General features: G+C 42.0%; 1 protein-coding gene across 2 annotated transcripts in view; it reads left to right on the top strand.

Moving 5' to 3' along the window:
* Positions 1 to 23,392, top strand: part of CDH17 (cadherin 17, LI cadherin (liver-intestine)) — a 58,177-nt gene extending 34,785 nt beyond the window's left edge. For both annotated transcript variants that reach the window (XM_005879230.2, XM_005879229.2), the window contains exons 11-18: positions 1,358 to 1,434; positions 3,552 to 3,743; positions 8,561 to 8,805; positions 12,124 to 12,254; positions 13,554 to 13,793; positions 17,205 to 17,321; positions 17,458 to 17,571; positions 22,502 to 23,392. In XM_005879230.2, the coding sequence (XP_005879292.1) occupies positions 1,358 to 1,434; positions 3,552 to 3,743; positions 8,561 to 8,805; positions 12,124 to 12,254; positions 13,554 to 13,793; positions 17,205 to 17,321; positions 17,458 to 17,571; positions 22,502 to 22,602 (1,217 nt within the window). In that variant the 3' untranslated portion in view covers positions 22,603 to 23,392. The remainder of the gene's footprint in view (positions 1 to 1,357; positions 1,435 to 3,551; positions 3,744 to 8,560; positions 8,806 to 12,123; positions 12,255 to 13,553; positions 13,794 to 17,204; positions 17,322 to 17,457; positions 17,572 to 22,501) is intronic.
* Positions 23,393 to 25,391: the final 1,999 nt, after the last annotated feature.

The following is a 25,391-nucleotide window of genomic DNA, read 5'->3' as shown; positions in this document are numbered from 1 at the left end:
TACTAGAGGCCCGGTGAACAAAATTCGTGGACTTAGGGAGGGGTCCTTCAGCTCGGCCTGTGCCCCCTCGCAGTCTGGGAGCCCTTGGGGGATGTCCAACTGACGGCTTAGGCCTGCTCCCCGGAGTCGTGGAGTGCTGCCGTGGAGTCAGAAGAGGCTACCACCACTGCCTCTGTGCTCACCAGCTGCAACCAAAAAAACGCGTGTCATAGGTTCGCCATCACTGATATAGCACATCATGATTGTTAGAATGACAGTGATTCCAACAAAGAACCTGTCATGTTTTTCTTATTCTCAATACTAAAGGCCCAGTGCACAAAATTTGTGAACTTAGGGGGGAGTCCCTCAGCTCGGTCTGTGTCCCCTTGCAGTCCAGGAGCCGTTGGGGGATGTCCAACTGACGGCTTAGGCCTGCTCCCCGGAGTCGTGGAGTGCTGCCGTGGAGTCAGAAGAGGCTACCACCACTGCCTCTGTGCTCACCAGCTGTGAGCCCGGATTCTGGCTGAGCGGTGCTCCCCCTGTGGGAGTGCACTGACCACGAGGGTGCAGCTCCTGCATTGAGTGTCTGACCCCTGGTGGTCAGTGCGCATCATAGCGACCGGTCATTCTGCTGTTCAGTTGACTTGCATATTAGCCTTTTATTATATAGGATTTCCCTGGGCACCCCATTCCCACCCACACGCCATGCTCATCATAGACCCAGCTTGAAGCTGCTGTCTCTGACTAGGACTTTGAATTGTCAAACCTCTTCCTCAAAGCCTGTGTCATTTCCCCAGGGTTCCATGAGCCGCCTCTGTCCCTGTCTTGCCTCCAGCAAGCTGGGCGGTCAGCCATTTGAAGGGGACTAATTGTGCCACTTCCTCCCTTACTTGGAGGGCAGGGAGCAGGCACCTGACCCTTCCTTCCCACTGTGGGAGCAGAGGAGAGGTAGGGCAGTAAGTGCTAGGAGAGTCAGAGAGGGAAAGAGCCGGCTGGGGTGCTCGGGGAAGGTTTTCTGGAAGGAGAGGTTTGCACTGGGCTTTGAGGGCTGCGTCACTGTCAGTAGTTCGGAAAAAGAGGCTGCTTCACAGAAAAGCAACAGTGTGGCTCGAGAACAACCCTTACCCTGAAGGGGGCAGGTGGAGGGACATGGGAAGCCCAGGTGAACCTCTTGCAGGACTTTCTTCAGCCTCCCTGTGACCAGCTTGTGGGTGCAGGTGGGGAGCAGAGGATCCCGTTTCCACACAAATTGCCTGTCAACAGCAAAATTGTGGCCACGGCTGCCACTTCACTTGCCAATGCTTTTCTTGCACGTTTCTGATGTTAATGCATGATTTTTCAGTGAAAAAAATGTTTGTGATATGACTTTGATTTTCAGATTTCCAGACCCTCTGTCAAGTGAAAATCAACGTTATTGATATCAACCAGATCCCCACCATCTTTGAAAAATCAGATGTGAGTAGTTGTCACTTGTTTTTTTCTTTACTTTGTTCGTATCACTTGATCCCTACTTCTGGAATCAAGACACAGACAGTATGCAGGGAAAATGCCAGACTTCACAGGTAGCCTTAGTCAATGCACTGGTAACAACCCAGACACCTTCTCCAGTGAAATTCTTGGGGGGGACATTCACTGGTGTAGTATCTGGGAACGTCTGTTTATAAACTTCTGCCAATGGCTCATTTACTCCAAGGGCTGCTTAAAAGCTGCAACCACAATCTTTGTCAAATTGAAAGGAGTCGAATGGCTACGTGCGGTTTGTCAGTATATATTTTGTGTGTAGTAGAATGATAAATGGATTCCTGCTAGGTTTCAAACAAGCATTTTTCGTAAAAAGTTTAGTACTTGGAATATTGGCAACTTAAACTCATTCTGCAGTATTTGGATAAGAGAAAAGGAGAAGAAAAAATACTAATTTCTGGTGTAAGCCAACGAAAAACGCGCTCAAGATATTTGCAAGAATTAGGAACATTGGGCAGAAAAAGCAGGAGTAATAAGATTCAGTTGAGGACATCAAGAAAAATGTTTACTTGTTGTCGACGTGGGCTTTACACTTGAGGGTAGTTCTATCACTGTTCCCTTAGAGGGGAGGTCTCTGTCTACTTCTTCTGGAGCAGAGAGAAGCCAATTTTACTAGTTTGTTTGAAGTCAGTAATGAGATAGCTCAGAACCCTGTTCATATATCAAAATGTTCATACATCAAAACAGGGACAAGGCTGTGGCAAAGAAGCGGAGTTGATTTATGGGACAGTTCAGGGCAGTAAGAGGTGTGAGTGAACATAACCTGTGTAACAGGCACTGAGGCAAAGCAAGCAGGAGCTGGAACCACTTGCTTCTCAGCCTCCACGTTCCCATCCTGGCGTTACATCTAGACCAGTGATGGCGAACCTATGACACTCGTGTCAGAGGTGACACGCGAACTCATTTTTTTGGTTGATTTTTCTTTGTTAAATGGCATTTAAATATATAAAATAAATATCAAAAATATAAGTCTTTGTTTTACTATGGTTGCAAATATCAAAAAATTTCTATATGTGACAGGGCACCAGAGTTAAGTTAGGGTTTTTCAAAATGCTGACACGCTGAGCTCAAAAGGTTCGCCATCACTGGTCTAGACAGTGGTTTCAAATTGAAGGTGAGATCCAGCTTTGGGAGTGTCAGGGCTTGGAAGGGCAAACTGGGCTCTAGAGAATGAGTCTGCTGCTGTCACTGCTCTGGGCTTCTCCTGGGCCCTGGCTAGTTCCCTCTTTAAGATTGCAATCCCCCCAGAAATGATCTGGGGGCTTTTCAGCAGAGGAGCAGGAGATGGTTAGACCAGTGATTATGAGCGCAAGCTTTAAGTTAGACAACATGGGTATGAATCCTAATTCTCTGTGGTCTTAGGTGAGTTTTACCTCTCCTATCCTTTGCTCTTCTGTCGAATGGAGATGATGATATAGCTACTCAGTAGGGGTAGCTGCTTATCTTTATTGAGTACTGACTATGTGCCAGGCGCCAGGGACTTTCCATGCGTTATTGCTTCAGCTTCACAGCAGACATGAAGTAGTTCTATTATTATTATTTCCGTTAGACATGATGAAACCGAGACTTAAATACGTTAGATAACTTGCTTCAAGTCACCCTGCTAGTAAGTGGCAAGCCTACGATTTATACTATTTGACTCCGAAGTTCAGACTCTTAACCACTACTCCTTGGTAGATTGTGGACTAATTAAAATAACGTACGTAAAAGTACCTGCTGCATGATAAGTACTCAATATATAGTATTTATTTTTGTCCTCACTAATATAATAAGTAAGGTTAGTAAATATATTGGATGTGGGAGTGGGAATCTGTTTGAGAATCCTACCAGTAGCTCTCTGAGATGTTGTGTTTCTTGGTACAATGAATATCAGTCTATGAGTATGATTGATGTCAAAATCAACTACAACATATTTAGCCATAGGAAAAACATGCGTGGTGAATATTGATGCAAATTATGACTTGTGTCCATTCTGAAGCTAAAGAGACAATAGCCCTTTGACAGCTAATTATTCTTGATGACAACGCACATTCTTATTGTTTCCTTCTTAGTACGGAAGCCTAACTCTTGCCGAAGACACAGCCGTTGGGTCCACCATCTTGACCATCCAGGCCACGGATGCTGATGAGCCATTTACTGGGAGTTCTAAAATCCTGTATCGAATTACACAGGGAGATGATGAGGGGCGACTGGGGATTGACACCGATCCCCAAAACAACACTGGATATGTCATAATTAAAAAGGTACATGACTCTTTAATGGAATTTGCTTTTTTTCTTTGGTTAATTTCCTTATGGCTATGCAAGGACCTATAAGCAGAGGTGATGTATCAGCAGAGACCTCTCAGGCAGACCAAGGACCCTGGAGTAATCTCAGTCATTCCTGTCCTCCCAGAGGGCAAAAGGCCAGGAACCTAGTTCTGGGTCTGTCATTAGCTGACCAAGTAAGCTTTGTGGGGGGAGAGAGGATTGTTATATAAAATACATAAAACACACGATAAACAATTTTTAGTATATGTGTGTCCCAGGTAATATGTGGGACAAACTTATACTAAAAAATTTGGTTGTTCATCTGAAATTCAGATTTAACAAGGTGTTCTAGATTTTTATTTGCTGAGTCTGGGTAGGGTGTGTGCTTAGGGCTTTACTTCTCCCTTTGCAAATGGGGGCAGTTAGACTGGATGAATCCTATGAGCACTTAAGACTATAGACCTTTTCTTCTAAAGTGCCAGCCATAGACTCCTCTTTAAAAAAAAAAAAGAAAAAAAGATTGGAAATTGATAGATAGCCTTTTAAGGTTGAATAGACACGTTTATCCTTTTTACCCCTTCTCCACCCACCCCTTCCTTTTGGGTTCCATCATTTGCTAGAACAGCTCAGAGAACTCAGAGAAACATTAACATTTGCTAGTTTATTATGTGTTAAAGGATATGGTAAAGGATACAGGCAAACAGCGAGATGAAGAGCTACAAAGGGCAAGACTGCAATGGTCCTGAGTGCAGGAGCTTCGGTCCCTGTGGATTCGGGGTGCACCGCTCTCCCCGCACATGGATGTGTTCACCAACCCAGAAGCGCTCCGATCCTCGTACTTGTGGGATTTTTATGGAGGCTTCCTCATGTAGACAGGAGTGATTCTGAACTCAATCTCTAGCTTCCCTTCCCTGGAGTGGATGGTAGGGTGGGGCGGAACGTTCCAAGCTTCTAATCATGCCTTGGTCTTTCTGGTGACTAGCCCCCACCCAGGAGTTCACCAAGAGTTGCCACATTAGCACGAAAGAAAGATGTTTCTGTTGCTCGGGGGAATTCCAAGCACTTTAGGTGCTCAGTCTCAGGAACTGGGGTCAAAGGCCAAATAGCAGAACAAAAGATGCTCTTTGTGCTCTTATCACTTAGGAAATTACAAGGATTTTAGGCGCTTCTGTGCCAGGAACTGGGGGCAAAGACCAATATATGTATTTTCTATTATTTTATTTGCCCCAAGTGATACTTAGGATTAAACAAGTTTTATAGAAATGCTGTCCTACTCAGTTTGACTGCCACTCAAAGCTCCGGCCTGTCGTGTGGTAGATCATGATACTCTCAAGGCCAAGGGGGTGTCAGGAGCAGGAAGGCTATTTCTTTGAGGCCTGCCAGCTCATCAACATCTCTCCTGGGGGACTCCATTTCTTGAAATTCAAGGTTTTGTTTTAGCTTTAATTTTTTTAAATACAAATTTTGTCACTTCTCCATGATAGCTGGTATTTGGAATCCTGGGTACAGGACCTATTTTTCAGCCAGCCCAAGTGTCATCTGGAAAACGAATGCACAGTTTTTTTCTCATGTTAAATATTCCCCGTTGCAACTCCACTCCCTCAGTGCTTTTATCTCTGTCTTCAGGTTGAGTCTAAGTCTCAAGGTTTGGCCTTCCAAACCCTGGTGTGCAGAAGAGCAACTGCAGGCCTGAGCATATTCTTTCAGCTTCTTTGATGACTGTGTGTCCTAGATGGATGTGAGGCCACCCCAAGAGGCCGTGATGGGTCTCTGGACTTGGCTTTGCAGCGTATCCCTGCATTATGCAAGATGATACACATGGTTCGACAGACTTGCCCTTGATTAAGCTCTGCTGATTACCATTAGCTAGTTTGGTATCTTTCATTGCTAATGTTTTCCCTGGAGGATTTGGCTCAGTGTTTTTCCTGGTGTGAAAGTTAAGCAGGTTGATCAATGACAGGCTGCTCCGTTTTTCCTTTGTTCTTCCATTCGATACGGTTTAAGAGGCATTGCCATCTCTCTAACTGGTCTCCCTGCCTGGGTGTGGATCACCTCAAATCCATACCTCACAGGGCTGCTCCCAGAGGTATCTTTCTAAAACACTAATCTGACCTTGTCCGTCTGGGGCTTACCACCTCTCTCTGCTCCTCAAGGATAAAGTCCCAGCTTTTCAGCTTGACGTACACCGTCTTTTCCACCACCTCTTTCTACTCTCAGCCTCAAAAATCAATAAAATATATTTAAAAATTAAAAAATAAAACACTAATCTGACCTTGTCCGTCTGGGGCTTCCCACCTCTCTCTGCTCCTCAAGGATAAAGACCCAGCTCTTCAGCTTGACATACACCATCTTTTCCACCACCTCTTTCTACTCTCAGCCTCGCATGTTCTGTTCTGGTAACACAGGCTACTTCTCATTTGCAGACATACCGTCTCATTTCTTTATCCCTCACCTCTGGGGGCCACAGTGACGGGATAGAAGTTCAGGGAGGAGACTTAAGACCTGTTTGGTGGTGAGGATGGGAGGTGCCTCCTCTGCCTGCGCCCACAGATGGCTACACTGCCTGCCTGGGCCTGCGCATGGCTGGACCGGCAAGGAACAGAAAACATGTCCTTTGTCCTTATCATGGGTTGCTCTGGGGGCTGCTGCCTTTCTGCTTCACCTGCCAAGATTTCTGCCAATTTGATGCCTTTGTCTTCATCCCCTGAGATGGGGATTGGGTCTCTGGGTGTCAGAAGCTCCAGCTCCCTCCCCCTCACCCCTGCTCCCCAGATGAGGAGCCCCATTAGACCACGTGGTAGTGATCAAGAGGTCATTGTGCGGCCCTAGCTGGCTTGGCTCAGTGGAAAGAGCATCAGCCTGAGGACTGAAGGGACCCAGGTTCAATTCTGGTCAAGGGCACATGCCTGGGTTGCGGGCTCCATCCCAAGTAGGGGGTCTGCAGGAGACAGCCGATCAATGATTGTCTCTCATCATTGATGTTTCTATCTCTCTCTCCCTATCTCTCTGAAATCAATAAAAAATATGTTTGTTTTTTTAAAAAAAGAGGTCATTGTGGGGCCATACCCTGCAGACAGTGAGTGCTTATCTCTGTGAACAACCCCTCTCTCTTTACATCTCAGCTGGCTTATCACTTTTTTTATATCCTGTATATTTGTATTCTGTCAATTCCTTCGTATTTTCTGTCTCAAATGACTTGGTATCTTCACATACAATTCGTTCTCTTCCATCTGAGCAATCTTTCTATCGTACTTTCTATTGAGCTAGAAATCGGGTTGTGATGTTGTGTGTGTCTGTGTGTGCATGGAGGAGAGGGTTTTCTGGAAAGTGGAGGTCTTTTCTGGACTCTTTTCTACTGGGGCGCTCTAGGGCTCAAGAAGGACCAAGGCCTTCTCATCTTCATGTTTCTTGACTGATACACCATGGGTACAGCGTGTTAAGGAAGAGAAGGAAGCAATGATGAACGTAACACCATTTCTCCTCTCAGAGAACTTATGGACAGTAGAATCTGAAACAGATAATAACATAATTAGAATCCTGGTCGGGTACTGAGATTGCAGAGATGTGGAGTTCATCCATTTGGGGATGAGGGTGGGGATCGGGGAAGCCAACCTGGAGAGGACAGCACTGAGCCAACTTCTGACTCAGGGGGAGAGTTTTTTTCAGATATTAAGGAAGGGCAGGCTGAGCTAATGCAATCATGTGTCAAACCTCCATGAGTTTTTCTCTTCACAAATGGATATTAACATTTTTGTTTAATCAATGATATGAATAGATATAAACTAAAGGACTGACAGATCACCAAGAAGTCCTGGGTGCTGTAGGCGTGGAAGAATGAACAAAATAGTGCGGTTCCCATATGTACCTTTGGGGCTTTGCTTCAGTTCCTTCATCTTTTTGAGGTCCTGGGTACCACTGAGACTCTCATGAAACTACTTATACTATCATTAGAAAAAATCCACATCTGCACATACATGTAATATTTAGATGTTGGCTTCTAGGGGTTCACAGATCGCCAGAAGCCCTTCAATCCCAGTTAAGAAGTCCACCTTTAGGGGTGGTTCCACTCTTTAGGATTGGCAGTTTTTCCCATAGAATCGTGGACTCTGTGCCTTTAGGGAGACCTTCAAAGTCCCATAGAACCAATTGCTTAAAAATGATATTTAAGTCCTTTCTGTGCTAGGTTGTCGCGTGTTGTTTAAGCCCATTCTTGAAACCTTCCAGAGTTGAGAACTATTTTTGAAGCAACTCTGACTGTCTTTCTATGTAGCCCTATTAAAATTCTTCCTCACACTAAACCAAAATTGGATTTTTGATTTTTCATTTCTGGCTCTGTCTGGAATGATCTGGAACAAGAGCAGGTCATCTATCTTTCGATCATTTCTCTAACCTCTCCCACTCTCCATGAGTTTAAGGACTTTTACTTGAGGATTTGGATCCCGAGGTTCCTCTAAAATAGTTCTCCATATAATGGGGACATCTCTAAGCATTTTCCACGCTTGAGAGAATCGATAGGTTTCTGCTGAATGAATGAAGGAACAGTCCCAGGGTTAGATAAATTGGAGGAGTGCTGCATTGACTGGCTCTTCTAGGAGCGTCTGCATGCATATTAGCGCCTTAAAAGCTCTGATAAATCCTGCAGCACAGACTTTTTCATGGCTCCATTATCATTGTGAGAAGTAGGTGTTTGCTGGCACTGACTCAATGAACCGCTGCTCTGTGAGAGTGTTTAAAGGGGAATAGGGAATGAATCTTATAGGGAACGAGTCCTCCCCAAGTTAATTTTCTCTGTGTTTTTCCCCCCCACACAGCCTCTTGATTTTGAAACAACAGCCATTCACAACATTGTGTTCCAAGCGGAAAATCCGGAGCCTCTGGTGCCTGGTGTTCAGTACAATGCCAGCTCGTTCGCCACGTTCACCCTTCATGTGACAGACGTGAACGAAGCCCCTCAATTTCCCCAGCACATATTCCAAGCAAAAGTCAGTGAAGGCGTGGCCATAGGCACCAAAGTGGGCAACATGACCGCCAAGGATCCGGAAGGTCTGGACATAAGGTAGAGAGCAGGCTGGGCAAGCCTAGCTGTGCTGAGACCAAGGCCAGTGGGAGGGAAGAAGGGCTGGGGGTGAGGGTGGGGGTGGGGGGCGCAGAGGACCTGGCCTGACTCCAAGGCTCTCTCCTAAGGGAGCAGCCAGCGATTTGAAGCCATCTCCAGTGCATATGGTGAACTTGACCTTGGTTCCTGCAGGGGTCAGTACCCTGCGTGGGGAGCGGGGGAAATCCAGGCTCAGACAAGTGGGAAGCATGTCAGGTTGCATCCGGCCCACTCACTGCAGGTCCCACTGAGAGCTGGTAAGTTCAGGAGATGGGGTCCAGAGACGGGGCTACCCAAAGCCAGATCCTGTGTCTGAACCAGTCCCCGCGGCCAGGGTTTGGGGAAGAGTTCCAGCCCAGCCCCTAAAGTCGACTGGAGGTCTAGACAGAGAGAATGAAGCAAAAGCCCAACTGGACAGACTCAGCCACCTGACACAACTAAGGGAACATTCTGGATGCAGAGTGTACAGGTTCCTTACCTCTCCAGAGAGTAGCTCTGGGGTAACACAACCCATTCCAGAGCACACCTCTGGCAAGGCTAGCGTTCAGGCCGAGGTGGTTAAACAAATGCATAAATCTTAGCAATTCGCAATCTTTTTTTCCCCCAGTACAATAGGATTCACAAAGATTTGCCTTAAAAATGTACAATGATCATTAGTTTGCCCAAGAAATATATGTATGTGTATATATCTCTATCTGTGTCAATATATATAACCTCTTTAAGTTCACATAGTTAATGAGCACATAAACAGGACTAGAACCTGGATCTTTTGCTTCTATTATATGACAGTCTCACCGTATAAGGCATAACCAATGCATATGGTTATGATGACAATTCTTTAAGTTTCTCTAAACATTTGAGGGGAATCTTGTCTCCCCACAAGCTGTCATTTAGGCACTGGGAATCAGTGCTAAGACCTTTTTCTGATTGTCTGTCAAGGAGTGAAGTTCTCACCTACTGTTTTAGTCTTCTAGTTTAGCCCTTCTCTAGTTTTATAAAGAAGGAAAGTACAGTGGGGGCTATACTGCATGGTTTGTATAGATACACTCTATACATCAGAGTCACAAATTCTGATGGGGGACATGTTTATAATTTTACAACCATTTCTTGTTTAACACATGCTTCTTCCTCCTTCATGAGAATGCTATAAAAATCATTAGTCAAAGACAAGAGAATAAAATTTGAGTTTATGAGTGGGGAAAACAAAGGCATTTAAAAAAACTCTCAGATAGATCAAGGAAAAGATAGAATGTATATACTATTAAATGAGATTAGAAAGATGAGGAAGAAGACTGAGGACAGCGTCCTGTAAGAAACTGTCTTGGAGGACAAATGAGAAAAGTGCTTTAAGAATAAAGAACAGTGAGCAGTTCAGAGGCTAGTGATAAGTCAGTTAAGAATTAAGATGACTCCGAAGATTTTGGCCTGAATAAGTTAATTCTTCTCTTTCTCTCAGCTCCATAAACTTATAAACCATCTACACCCCATGGATCCTAATCCAATCCACCAGTAAAGATTAGAGATTTTCTTCATTGAAATACATCCAGAATGCAGTGCTTCTCATCACTTTCGCCATGGTTCAGGCCACCATCATCTCTTTTCTGGATTCATCCTTGCCCCACACTGAGTCTATTTACTACAACCAGAATAGTCCTTTAAAAACGGAAATCAGATCACATGGCTCCTCTGAGAGCCCTCCAAAGGGTTCCCATCTCACTCAGGGATGAAATCCTGGTTACATAGGGTTTCTTGTGCATCACCTGCACACACAACCCAACACAGTGCTTGGCATATAGAATCCTATATAATAAAAGCCTAATTTGCAAATCAACAGAACAGCGGAACGACCGGTTGCTATGACGTGCACTGAGCACCAGGGGGCAGACGCTCAATGCAGGAGCTGCCCCCAGCCTACAGGCCCCGATTGGCAGTGGCAGGGGGCGGGGCCAGCAAGCAGGTGGTGCCAGGCCAGCCAAGGCAGGTGCCATCAGGGACCCCCCTATTGCCCTGCCAGTCACCCCACTGATCGGCCCTGATCACTGGCCAGGCCTAGGAACCATACCCATGCACGAATTTCGTGCACTAGGCCTCTAGTGTACTATAATTGGAAAAAATAATTTGCTGAACTAACACATCATAACTTTTTAATCATTATCTTTTCTTGAGCATGTAGGTTGTGTTCAGTATTTTTTTATTATATAAAATGTTTTGCATGTTTGTATGCATGTAATTCTTTTTATAACTTCTATTAAATTGTTTTTGTTGAGGGAGAATTTCCAGAGGTGAAATGTTTTGGTCTAAAGAAATGAACAGCCTATGGCTATGATGTGTTGCTCCACAGAGGGCTGTACCAATTGTTTTTCCTGTGGTTCTAGTCTTGTCTCTCTCAAATTCATCTGACACACCTACCAATGAGTGCCACTGGTAACACCAATATGACTAGGTTGCCTTCCTGCTGAACACCATTCCAAGGCTGCCCACTGCTTCCCACGATCTGGCTCGTTCCAGGCTCTCTGGCTTCGTCTTTTCCATCCACGGCTTCCCATCTTTACCCCGACACTGCTGCAGCGCCTGACTCTCCCACAGGGCAAGCTATTCCTTGGCCTCCAAGCGACAGCACGTGCAGTCCCTTCTGCTCAAAGCAGCTCCTTTTCTTGCCTCAGCTACTCCTTCAGAAAGGCTGCTCTGATTCCCATGAACTTCTCTGGGGTTCCAGAGGGCCCCTTTCACTGTCTTTACCACTTTCCATTGGAGTTATTTATCTCTGTGTCTGTCTCCTCCACTGGCCCGAGAGCCCCTTTTTGTAATCTCCCGTCTGCCTGACGTTTGCTAAACACTCAGTAGATGTTTGTTGGATGAGAGAGTTCACGGGGCCACCAGTGGCCTCTGAGTATCCACCCATTCACACAACATCTCCACCACTGGGTGCTCCGGTTTTCTTAGAAGGGTGGTTTACTAATCCATTTTAAAAGATGTTTCCAGGTTGTTTTCATTAGAATTCTTTGATTGCCAGAAAAGTTTACCTGTTTTTCCCCCTGAGTTTGTGGCTATACATTTTCTAATGAAACAAGGACTACTACCACTTTGTAAAGATGAGCAAATCCCCGTTTTGAAGATAGAAGATATGCAAATAAAGCATTAATAGTATTACATAATGATCTTTAAAATCTGCCATAAATAATATGCAAGGGCTAATAACAGCATAGTGATGCATAAACTATCCTCCCGTTTCCACATTAAGTAACATGGGCTTTCTGTCGCTCTTTTCACTTTATGAAGTTATTCCCTGAGAGGCGACACGAGAGGCTGGCTGAGAATTGACCCTGCCACTGGCGAGATCTTCAGTGCGGCTCCACTGGACAGGGAAGCTGAAAGTCTGTATCGCGTACAAGTGGTGGCAACTGAAGTAGGTGAGCAAAAAAAAAAAAAAGTAACAAAATATAGGGGACACACCAATAGAAATAGGAGGGAGGGAAAGTGAGTGGGTCAGATTGTCAGAATAGCTTAGAGTGGAAGAACAAGAAGGATACAAAAGTGAAGGGAGCCCTGGCTGGTTTGGGTCAGTGGATAGAGCGTCAGCCTCAGGACTGAAGGGTCCCAGGTTCAATCCCGGTAAAGGGCACATGCCCAGGTTGTGGGCTTGACCCCCAGTGTGTGTGGGGAGGGGGGCGTGCAGGAGGCAGCCAATTGATGATTCTCTCTCATCATTGATGTTTCTCTCTCTCTGAGATGTTTCTCTCATCTTGATGTTTCACTTCACTCTGCATGTGTCCTAAAGGCCTTGCGCATTGAACAGATCGATGAATCAAAACCAGGTTCACAACCTTGCTCCAACTGGCAGTTGGCATCCCTGAAATAATCGATGAAATGACCCAAGAGCACAGTAGCTTTTCAAGTGTAATCAGGGACATAGAAAACATTTGAAAAGAAAAGCAAGAAGACAGGGATCACTGTACTTGAAGCGGGTTGGAGCTAGAAATTGTAGAAACAGTATCTGTGTTGAAGTCAGGGAGAACGAGAACATAGTCTTTATGTTGCACTGACAGCCGTGTTTGAAGCACTTGGTGTGATGACTTACTCCTCCTGCAACACTGTGGGGTAGGTACTGTTAACAACCATATTTTATGGATGAGGAAACCAAGGCACTGAGCAGCTACACGGCTTGCTCACGATCACATAGCTGCCAACCATCTAGGCTACCGCGTCCAAGTTTCTCGCCCCCCTACCAGAGTGAGTAACTACTGTGCAGCCCTTCACTCTTTCCTAAGAACGCGGCATGTGGGGTCCTCCCAGAGCCACATGCATGACAGCCGAATAACCGAGGCTGAGAAATCATAACAGACATGCCTGAGTCAGTGTTGAGGAGCAATGGAAGGTGTGGGCTCTGACCTCAGACCTCCTGGGCTGGAAGCTTTCCTTGCCGTATGACCTTGGGCAAGTCACACACCTTCTTTGGGCCTCAGTCTTCTACCTGGAAATGCGGATCAATGCCGTTTTGAAGTAATGTCTATAAGACATTAGCACATCAATCTGATTATTATCATGAAGGCTTTTTAACCAGGTCTGATTCTAAACGTTTGTTATCTTTCTGCTACCTCAATATACCCAACTAACTTGAATTGTAATTAAAAAAAAAAGAAAGAAATATTCTTTCTTATTAAGAGGAAATGAGAGAGCTGATATTCCGTTTCAATCACTCAATTCCCTAGGTGGGTCTTCCTTGAGCACCGCAGCGGGGTTCCACCTGGCTCTGACCGATGTGAACGACAACCCCCCGCGGCTAGCGAAGGAGTACACAGGCTTGTTCTTCTGCCACCCGCTCAGCGCGCCCGGAAGCCACATCATCCAGGCGACGGACGATGATCTGCAGTCATTTCGGGGCCCACAGTTTACATTTGCCCTTGGCAGCGAAAGCTTACAAAACGACTGGGAAATTTCCAAAATCAATGGTGAGTTATCAAAAGCACATCGAGGGAAACACTGGTGGATGATGACATGGGCTTTTATGTGCCTCAATGGGCCTGCAGCACTCAGCACAGGGCATTCCCCCAGGCTCCAGGGAGGAGCCGCCTGCTTTGGGAACTTGCAGAGGGGAGCTCCCCAGAGGGGAGAGAGCCCCAGGCTTTGGAGGGAGGAAAGATGGCTCACACACAGCCACCCCTGTAGTGTATGGAGATGGATAGTTGGATAATCTGAACAGCATTTGCAAAATTTCCAGTGGCAGCTGAGAAACAGATTTCATAATGATGTTTAAAAACAGCTTTATTGAAATACTAGAGGCCCGATGCACGAAATTCGTGCAAGAGTAGGCCTTCCTTACCCTGGCTGCTGGCACCCAGGACCTGGCTTCCCTCGCAGCCCTTGTTCCGGCTTCCCTCTGGCACCCAGGACCCGGCTTCCCTCACAGCCCTTGTTTCATCCGGAAGGTCATCTGGTCTAATTAGCATATTACACTCCTATTATTATAGATAATTGACATACAATAAGCAGCACACATTTAAAGCATACAATTTTATGAAAATTGACATATGCCCTCGCCAGTTTGGCTCAGTGGATAGAGCATCAGCCTGCAGACTGAAGGGTCCCAGGTTCAGTTCCGGCTAAGGGCACATGCCTAGGTTACAGGCTCAATCCCCAGAAGGGGTGTGCAGGAGGCAGCTGATCAATGATTCTCTCTCATCATTGATGCTTCTATCTCTCTAACCCTCTCCTTCCCTCCTGAAATAAATGCTTCTATCTCTCTAACCCTCTCCTTCCCTCTCTGAAATAAAAAAATATATATTGAAAAATAAAATAAAAAAATAAATAAAAATTGACATATGTCAACACCATTGAATGCAGTCAGCACAATCAGGATAATTCTATTTCAACTCCCCTTCCCCCCAAAAAAGTTTTACACGCTGTTAGAGTCCCCAGTTTCAGCCCACTCTGCCTTTCCCCCATCACCAGGTAACTACTGATCTGCTTTCTATCTACTATAGATTAGTTTGCATTTTCAAGAATTTTATCAAAATAAAGTAATACAATATGTAATCTTTTTTCATCTGGCTAATTTCACTGAGCATATTTATTTTGGGTTTTAGCCATGTTGTTGTGTGTATCAATACATATTTTTTTTTAATTGCAGAGTAGTATTCCATGGAATGACTATCACAATCTGTTATTCACTCACTAATTATCATTTAGGTGACTTCCAATTTTTGCTATTACAAATAAAGCTGCTATGAACATTTGTGAAGAAGTATTTTGTTGGAGCATATACTTCCATTTTCTTGATTAAATATCTAGAAGTGCAATGCTGGGTACTATGGTAGCTGTATGGTTAAATTTTAAAGAAACCGTCACATTGCTTTCCAAGTAGTCTATAACATTTTATAGTCCCACCATTGTGTGAGAGTCCTCAGCATTCTCCTTAATACTTGCTATGCTCAGTCTCTTTAATTTTAGCCATTCTAGTGGGAGTGTAATGGTATTTCATGATGGTTTTAGTTAATATTTCCCTAGTGACTAATGATGGTGAGCATTTTTTCATGTACTTATATACCATTCATATATCTTCATTGGTGAAGTGTCTGGACAAATGTTGTGCCCATTTTTTAAAAATTGGCTGTTTGGCATCTATTGTTGAGTCATCAGCGTTCTTTGTATAGTAAAGATACACATGATCTGTCAGGTACATGTTTACAAACATTTTCCCCCAGGCTGTGGCTTGCGTTTTCATTTTCAACAGTGCATTTTAATTTCTAACAAATTAAACACACACACACACAAACACACACACACACACACACACACACACACACACACACCAACCATACAATCATCTCAATAGATGCAAAAAAAAAGCACCTGAAAACTTTAACACCCATTCCTAATTTTTAAAAAGCAAACAACCCTCTCAGCGAGTTAGGAATAGAAGAGAAAGTCCTCGACCTGACAAAAGGCATCTGTGAAAACCCACAGCTAACTTTAGACGTGATGGTGAAAGAGGAAAGCTTCCTCTCTAAGATCAGGAACAAGCCAAGGTATTTGTCTGGAGTTTTGTCTGTAGAAAGTTTTATCTACAAATACAACTTCTTTAATAGATACAGGGCTATTCAAGTTATAGACTTCTTCTTGGTTGAGTTTGTAGTTTATATCTTTCAAATAACTTGACTATTTCATTTGATTTATTTAATTTATTGGTACAAGTTACTTGTAATATTATTTTATTATTCTCTTCATATCTTTAGGCTTTGTGGTGGTATGACCTCACTTTGATATTGGAAAATAATGTCTCTTTTTTTTTCCGCTGATCAATCTGGCTAAAGGCTCTTCATTTTATTGATATTCTCAGAGAACCAGCTTTTGATTTCATTGATTTTCTCTATTGTGTTTTTGTTTTGTATTTCATTGCTTGTAGATATATATTATTTTCTTTATTCTTCTTATGCTATATTTAACTTGTTCTTGTATTATTTTCATTATGGTGGAAGTTGAGGTAATTAACTCGAGAACTTCTTTCTTTGTTAATATAGGCATTTGATGCCATAAACTTATCTTTTAGTATCACTTTAACTGCATTCCACAAAGTTATGTATTGTGTTTTCATTTTCATTCAGTTTAAAATACTTTCTAATTTTTTTTTTTTTTAGATTTCTTCTGTGACCCATGAGTTATTTAGAAGTGTGTTATCTAGTTCCCCAATATTCGGGTATTTTCTATATCTTTCTGGTTACTGATTTCTAACTTAATTCCATAGTGACCAGAGAACATTTGACTAGAATACATTTCAATTTATTGAGCCTTTTTTCCCCGGTACTTTAAAGATTTCTCCACTGTATTCTGCATTGCATTTTTTTCTTTTTTGTTCCCTTGAATGTAATGTGTCTTTTTACTCTGGATGCTTTTAAGATTTTCTCTTTATTACTAACTTTAAGCAATTTGATTATTATGTGCCTTTTCATAGTTGTGGGGTTGTTTTTTTCCTTTCCCCTAAGATTTGCTGATTTTCTTGGATTGAGAATTTAGTTTTTATTAAATTTGGGGGTGGGGAAATTGGCAATAATTTCTTCAAATATTTTTTCTTTATCATTCAGTGTTCATGGCAACTTTATGAACGTAACTGCTGGGGATTATGATAACTGACTATATTTAGTATTTGTTTCTACAGAGAAATCATAAACTGAGGACTCAAAAAATGCATTAACTCTTTTTGACACTATGAAAGGTATATGTGGAGTGGAGATACTTTGGGTAGTTTAACTCATACTTATATTTAACGGTTTTCCAGTCACCCTCAGTATGTGATACAAATATGAGCTTGATTCCTGCTGATCTGGGTACTGAAGATGCCATTCATTTTACCCCTATTCTGACAGGCACTCATGCCAGACTCTCCACCAAACACACCAGCTTCGAGGAGAGAGTTTATAACGTCCCAATCCGCATCAACGATGGAGGTCGGCCACCCTTGGAGGGGACTGTCTCTTTACCAGGTAGGCATTTTGCTGCAGACAACCTGGGATAGTGTCTGTTTCCAAGCGTAGTTTGAAAGATTTGTCACCTTTGATATGAGGTTCTGCAATTGTTTACTCAAAAACCTAAACTACCAAATCCTGTTCTGCTTTTCAGTCACTTTCTGCTCGTGTGTGGAAGGGAGGTGTTTCCGGCCAGTAGGTCATATGCCTGGGATACCTACTGTGGGCGCGACAGTTGGCATACTCCTGACCACATTTTTGGTGATTGGTGAGTGTAATCTCTCAGATTCAAGGATTTCTGTTCTGGTCCTTAGAAACATCAGCTCACCTAAGGGTCTGTCTTAATGGGTTGCTCTGGTGGCTGCTCAAATGGCAACCTGGGCTATAGCCAAGAATATAGATCACCAGTAAACCATATCAAACCTTCCTGGTTGGAGGTACTGTTTTAGTATCACCCTCTTCCTATCATTGCCTGATTGGTTACTTTGGGAAATATGAGGTTTTAAAGCATAAATGTTGGTGTATAATTATAATTCATAGTAATCTATTATGATCCTCTGTATTTCTGTGGTTTCAGTTGCACCTTCTCTTTTATATCTGATTTTATTTCTTTGGGCCACTTCTCTTTTTATCTTTGAGTATGGGTAAAGTTTTATCAATTTTGTTTCTTCTCAAAGAACCACCTCTTTTTAAGTTTTTTTCTTTAAATTCCTATTTCATTTATTTCTGCTCTAATCTTAATTATTTTTTCCTTCTCTGTACTTTGGGTTTGTTCTTTCTTTCCTAGTTCATTTGGGTTTAGAGTTAGATTTTTTTACTTTTACTTGGGATTTTCTTTTCTTTCTTTTTTTTTTTTAAGTCAGCCTTTATAGCTGTGAACTCCCCTCTTAGAACTACTTTTGCTGCATCCCATACATTTCAAAGAGTTGTGCTTTCACTTATTTCAAGATAGTTTCTAATTTCCTATTTGATTCCTTGGTAGTTTAGACGCATGTTGGTTAGTCTGTATGTATTTGTGTTTTTTCCAGTTTTATCCCCACTGTAGACTTCTAGTTCATGCCGTTGTGGTAAAAAAAGATGCCTGATATGATTTCAGTCTTCTTAAGTTTATTGAGACTTGTTTTGTGATCTACATGTGTTCTATCCTAGGAATGTTTCATATGCACTTAAAATATATATATGTTAATATGTATCTATTAAGTTAATGTGGTCTAATATGTCCGTTAAGGTCAAATTTTCCTTGTTGATTTTCTCTCTGGATGATCTATTCATTGATGAAAGTGGGGTATTAAAGTTTCTACTATAATTGTATAACTGTCCATCTCTCTTTTTATGTCAGTTAGTATTTTATTTGTTTACATATTTGGGTGCTCCTACATTAGGTGCATAGATGTCTACAAGTGTTACATCCTCTTGTTGGATTAATCACTTTATCATTATGTGATGCCCTTCTTTGTCTCATCTCACAATCTTTGTTTTAAAGTCTATATTGTCTAAGTGTTGCTACCCCAGCTTTCTTTTAATTTCCATTTGCATGTGTCTTTTTCCATCCCTTCACTTTGTCTGTGAATATCTAAATATCTGAAGTGGGCCTTTTGTAGACAACATTATGTATAGGTCTTGATATGTTTTCCTTTCAGCCCCCCTCTGTCATTTGATTGGAGCATTTAGTCTATATTTAAAGTAATTATTGATAGGTATGTGTTTTTTTCCATTTTGTTTGTTGTTTTCTGGTTATATTTGTAGTTCTTCTCGGTTCCTTTCTTTTTCTCTTGCTTTCATCCCTTGTGATTTGATGAATTTCTTTAGTGTTATATTTAGATTTCTTTCTCTATTTTTGTGTGTATCTATTAAAGGTTTTGGTTTGTGGTTACCATGAGATTATATAATAGTATATAATAGTCTATTTTAAGTTGTTGATTGCTTAAGTTCAAATGCTTTCTAAAAGTACTACATCTCTATCTCTCACCCACGTTATGTTTTTGACATTATATATCTTTATTTGTGTGTGTATGTTTGTATCTCTTAACTAATTATTGTTGATATAAATGATTTTACAGCTTTTGTTTTTTTAACATTTATATTAGCTTTATTAGTGGTTGATCCACTAGTTTTACTACATGTTTGCCTCTGCTAGTGAGATTTTTTTTCTTTTATATATTTTCTTATATCTAGTTTTGGCCTTTTCTTTTCTGCTCTCAGAAGTTTCTTTAATATTTCTTGCAATGCCAGTGCAGTGGTGATGAACTCTTTTAGCTTTTGCTTGTTTGAGAAACTCATTTTCTCTCCTACAGTTCTGAAGGGTAAGATTATCTGGTGGAGTATTTCTTGGTTATAGGTTTTTCCTTTCGTCACTTTAAATATATTGTGCCACTCCCTTCCGGTCTGCAAAGTTTCTGATGAAAAATCAGCTGATTGTTTTATGGGGATTTCTTTGTATGTAACTTTTTTTCTCTTGCTACTTTTAAGATTTTTCTCTTTGTTTTTAACTTTTGACATTTAAATTATTCGTGTGGGTCTCTTTGGGTTCATCATGTTTGGGACTGTCTGTGCTTCCTGTTCAGGGGTGGGGAATGTCTGGCCCACAGGTCAGATAAGGCCCTCGAAATCATTTGGTCTGGCCCTGCCAAGGCATTAGGGGCGAGTTAATTAAATGTTTGACAAACTATAGCAGGCTAATTTATAAGTTGATAATTTTAAATGGCCCACGAATGATGTTATAAATATCCAAATGGCTGTTGGCAGAAAAAAGGTTCCCCACCCCTGCTTGGATATCTGTTTCCATTGCCAGGCTAGGGAGATTTTCCAGCCGATATTTCTTCACATAGGTTTTCTGTCCTTTTTCTTTTCCTTATGGAGCCTCTTTAATGCAAATGTTAGTAAACTTGATGTCCTAGAGGTCTCTGATACTCTCCTGATAATTTATTTTATTCTTTTTGCTGTTTTAATTGGGTGATTTCCATTACTTTGTCTTCCATATCACTTATCTGTTTATTTGTTTTTTCATCAGCTAATCTGCTATTGATTCCCTCTGTGCATTTTTTCATCTCAGTTTCTTGTATTCTCCAGTTCTTATTGGTTCTCTTTTACATTTTCCATCTTTTTGTTCTTTCTGTGTATATCCATACTTCTGAGCTCAGTGAGCATCCTATGATCATTACTTGGAACTCTATCTGGTAGATTGCTTATCTCCATTCATTGGGTCCTTTTTCTGGGGTTTTATCTTGTACTTTTGTATGGGACATATTCCTCGGTCTCCTCTTTAGCCTAAGTCTCTGTGTTTACTGTACATATTAGGTAGATCAGCCATGTCTTACAGCATTGAGAGCGCCCTTATGTAGAGGTGTTCTATGGGGCTCAGTGGCACAATTGTCATGATTACACTGGTCTGTGTGACAGACCCCTGGCTCAGCTGGATGTGGTGTTCAGTTGCGACTGCTGTTGATGCACTGATGTAGCATGTAGGCCTCTGGTGTGGGTGGCAGAGGTGTGTGGGGGTAGCGGCCCCCCCCCCCCCAGATTGGGGCACTTCTTTGGAGGGGCTCCAGAACCACCAGGGGCCACCTGCCAGGGTCCTTGTTTAAGTTTCTAAATGGGTCTCTGAGCATCCAGTCTTTTCTGCCAGGATTCCTTCTGTGAACTTAGCTGCCACATTAATTAAAAAACAACTACTCCCTTTTCCATATCAGTGTCTGATTTATAGTACACATTTAGTGCTAAAAGGCACAATGTAATTTTAAATCTTTTCCTTATGGAGCCTCTTTAATGCAAATGTTAGTAAACTTGATGTCCTAGAGGTCTCTGATACTCTCCTAATTTATTTTATTCTTTTTGCTGTTTTAATTGGGTGATTTCCATTATTTTGTCTTCCATATCACTTATCTGTTTGTTTGTTTTTTCATCAGCTAATCTGCTATTGATTCCCTCTGTGCATTTTTTCATCTCAGTTTCTTGTATTCTTCAGTTCTTATTGGTTCTCTTTTACATTTTCCATCTTTTTGTTCTTTCTGTGTATATCCATACTTCTGAGCTCAGTGAGCATCCTATGATCATTACTTGGAACTCTATCTGGTAGATTGCTTATCTCCATTCATTGGGTCCTTTTTCTGGGGTTTTATCTTGTACTTTTGTATGGAACATATTCCTCGGTCTCCTCTTTAGCCTAAGTCTCTGTGTTTACTGTACATATTAGGTAGATCAGCCATGTCTTACAGCATTGAGAGCGCCCTTATGTAGAGGTGTTCTATGGGGCTCAGTGGCACAATTGTCATGATTACACTGGTCTGTGTGACAGACCCCTGGCTCAGCTGGATGTGGTGTTCAGTTGCGACTGCTGCTGATGCACTGATGTAGCATGTAGGCCTCTGCTGTGGGTGGCAGAGGTGTGTGGGGGTAGCGCCCCCCTCCCCCCCAGATTGGGGCACTTCTTTGGAGTGGCTCCAGAGCCACCAGGGACCACCTGCCAGGGTCCTTGTTTAAGTTTCTAAATGAGTCTCTGAGCATCCAGTCTTTTCTGCCAGGATTCCTCCTGTGAACTTAGCTGCCACATTAATTAAAAAACAACTACTCCCTTTTCCATATCAGTGTCTGATTTATAGTACACATTTAGTGCTAAAAGGCACAATGTAATTTTAAAGGAGTTCAGAAATGGGAAAAATCTCAGAGGTTAGATAGTCTCAATCTGGAGCCATGAGGAAGGTGACAAAGAAAATGTGATATTTGATGTGGACACAGTGAAAGTAGGCTTTAGGCAGGTGAACACGTCTGAGAACAACTTTCTGGTTGTTCTGATTGGACTATTTCTTCTGTGGAAAGGGATGAAAGACTGGAATCAACATTTATTGATTATGTACAAAGCTCAGGAACTCTGTCTGATGCTTACACACTTAATTTTCAGAGTAGTGCAGGCATTAGACTCTATATTCTTTGATAGAGACCAAGCAATAGCTACCAGCTTAGCTATGATTTAGGACTTGGTGCATACTTACTGACAATAAGAAAAGTGATAAGCTTACTTATCCAAGAAGGTCAAGGCCTACAATCCCCTTTTCACCAGGACAAAACAATTTTGTTGAACCACAAGCATAAATGAAGTTGTATGAGTCACTTTTTCCTACCAGGGTACTTACTGCTTTATAAATAAATGTGATAATACATTTTAAGATTCCATCTATTTGACCCTGAGTTTTCTCTTTCAGGTGTAATTTTAACAGTTGTGTTTATACGAATGAAGAAGAATAAAGGCAAAGATAATGTTGAAAGTGCTCAGGGATCTGAAGCCACACCTCTGAGAAATTGAATTTGAAAAGAAATATTTGTACCAAGTGCCATTTGGATAACACCACCATTTAATCCCACAATTTTTGCTTTTCATCCAACATATGCACTATAATTTTTTACAGATATGACTTCTTGCCCTTTAATATTTTATAACTTTTAGGTATTTTGTGTGCTATAGACATCAGAGATATTTTCTATTTTCTCATGACACTTTCCCCTCTGCAAAAGCCTTAGCTATTTATCCCAAAACAAAATATATGTGTTTTTCCCCTTTAGGGAAAGATGGGATGATGAAATAGTCTGGGTTTTTTTTTTTTTCTTTATCAAGGAGATTTATCAGTCATCCACCACAGAACTTCCTGGATTCAGTTTATGCTTCTTATCCATCCTTTGTCTCCTTCCTTTCTCCTTTAGTATTTCACTAATTTAAAAACATTTGTTGGAGAAAAAAAACAAAGTGAAGTTTTATTTAAAATTAAAAGATGAACTTTGTCCCTTAGTTTGAACAGAAACTCTTGGGTGTTGTTAGTCTTCTTTAGTTCAGTGTGGCTTGTGTTGCTCTTCGTTTGCGGTTCTTCTACTTGGGAGCGCCACAAGCCCTCCACAGATCACAGAGAGGCCCACGGCAGAAACAACCCCTGGCTGGGTTTACGTACTACCTACTACACTTGCATGCTGCCCATGTTTTCTTTATGTGTATATTAATAAAGTTTTTGGTTGTTGTATATTTAATGTGTGGAGGAAAAGAAGGAAGCATGAAAGAAGTCGTGACAAAAATCAAGAATAAATGTTGGCTGTGGTTGGTTTTGTTGCCCAAATCTCTTTGTTTCTGCTTCCTCGTTCCTTGCATTTGTTGAGAAAAGGGCTGGATAACAACAGTTACCTGTTGTTCATCAAAATTGCCTTCCACGTAGAGTTAGCCCAAGAGGAGGGGTCTACGGTGAAATAAAATGTCACTGCTCTCATGACCGTGGAATGGGTTTAAGGCAAATATGCTAGAAATTTTTAAATTTAAATGAGAACCTTAGAGATTTGGAAGCATTTCTAGTCCCAGAGTGGTTTGTTTTCTGACTCCTGATTTGAGCCTTGAAAGCATTCAACGTTACACAACCTCTCAGAATTTTCTGAAAAGAACTCAGATCTAAGAAAGGTGCTCTTACAGTCATGGCTGAAGCAGGCCTTGGAGTTATAGTTTTCATAAATAATCCTGCTTGTGGGTTTCTATTCTTAAAGTAAAAAAAATGAAAACCAAAGAAAATATTCAAACTCTGTTTCTAAGACTTCAGGATTGCTTTCTTGTATCCTGTGCTTCAAACGCTTTACCTGTGTTTCGTTGTTGTTTTCCACGTGAGGCCATTGGGAGGCTCATGATGGGTGAGGTTCTCTCCTGTATCACCACACATTAAAAGACAAACCAAAGAGAACAAAATCCAGAAACACCAAAAGCATATTTACTTCACAAATGGTTCCCCCACCTAAGGGATAGTCTAACATCCTCAGCAGCTTCTATGGATATTTTTGCTTGTGTGTTATTGACCAAGAGTGACTGTGATCTGACATTTAGGTCACTTAAAAAAACTGCATTATTGCTTATCCTGCTTATTTTCAAGAAATCATATTATCACTAGAGGCCCAATGAGTGAAATTCATGCATGGATAGGGTCCCTAGGCCTGGCAGGCGATCAGGGCCGATCTTTGGGGCTTCCGGTGGGGCGATTGAGGGGGCCCCACTGGCACCTGCCTTGGGTGGCCTGGGGCCTGTGGGCTGGGGGAAGCTCCTGCATTGAGTGTCTGCCTTCTGGCGGTCAGTGCACGTCATAGTGACCAGTTGTTCCACCAGTTGTTCCGTCATTCGTTGATTTGCATATTAGGCTTTTATTATATAGGATTACTGAAAGACCAAAGCATTCCCAAGGCCTTTGGTTTTGGTTTTGAGTCTAAGTCTGCTAAGATGGGCTCAGGAGATCTCTCCTGCCTCAATTTAATGTTATCTTCTCTGGACCAACTTGTATCACCTAATAATAGGCTGAACACATAGAACCTTTTTATCTAAAATCATTGATTAATACTCAACTTCTTGTGGTGTTTCTTTCTTGGGTGGGTCCTTCCTCCCAACCTTCTTTTCCTTGCATGACCAGGTCTTACCCATTTTTAATGTCATAAAGATCACTTTAAATACGGTCCCTCTAGGAAGGCTTCTCCGATTTCCTACAGGAGACCAGCCGCTGCCTCATCTGAACTTTCACACTGTGGTGAGGAAAAGTGTCAGGCCAGGATTTATTCCCTCTTGTGGTAGGAGCACTTATTTCCCACTGACCCTCATGAAGTACACACTCTGAACTCCTTGAGGGCAGGAGACCAAATCTTATTATGATTGTAACTTTGTTGCCAACAAAGAACCTTCAATAAAATAGCTTCTTGGTAAATGCAGAATTAAATTGAAGAGTTCTAAGACCTTCTAGAACAGTGCTTCTCAAACTGTGGGTCGCGACCCCTTTGGGTGTCGAATGTCCCTTTCACAGGGGTCGCCTAAGACCATTGGAAAACACATATGTAATTACATATTGTTTTTGTGATTAATCACTATGCTTTAATTATGTTCAATTTGTAACAATGAAAATACATCCTGCATATCAGATATTTACATTACGATTCATAACAGTAGCAAAATTACAGTTATGAAGTAGCAACGAAAATAATTTTATGGTTGGGGGTCACCACAAAATGAGGAACTGTATTAAAGGGTCGCAGCATTAGGAAGGTTGAGAACCACTGATCTAGTTCATCAGATTCTATCATGAAAAAGAT

The sequence above is a fragment of the Myotis brandtii genome, unplaced genomic scaffold, assembly GCF_000412655.1.
Source record: "Myotis brandtii unplaced genomic scaffold, ASM41265v1 scaffold59, whole genome shotgun sequence".
Lineage (NCBI taxonomy): Eukaryota > Metazoa > Chordata > Mammalia > Chiroptera > Vespertilionidae > Myotis > Myotis brandtii.
Note: the sequence above shows the minus strand (reverse complement) of the source record. Positions and strands in the feature narration are given on the sequence as shown.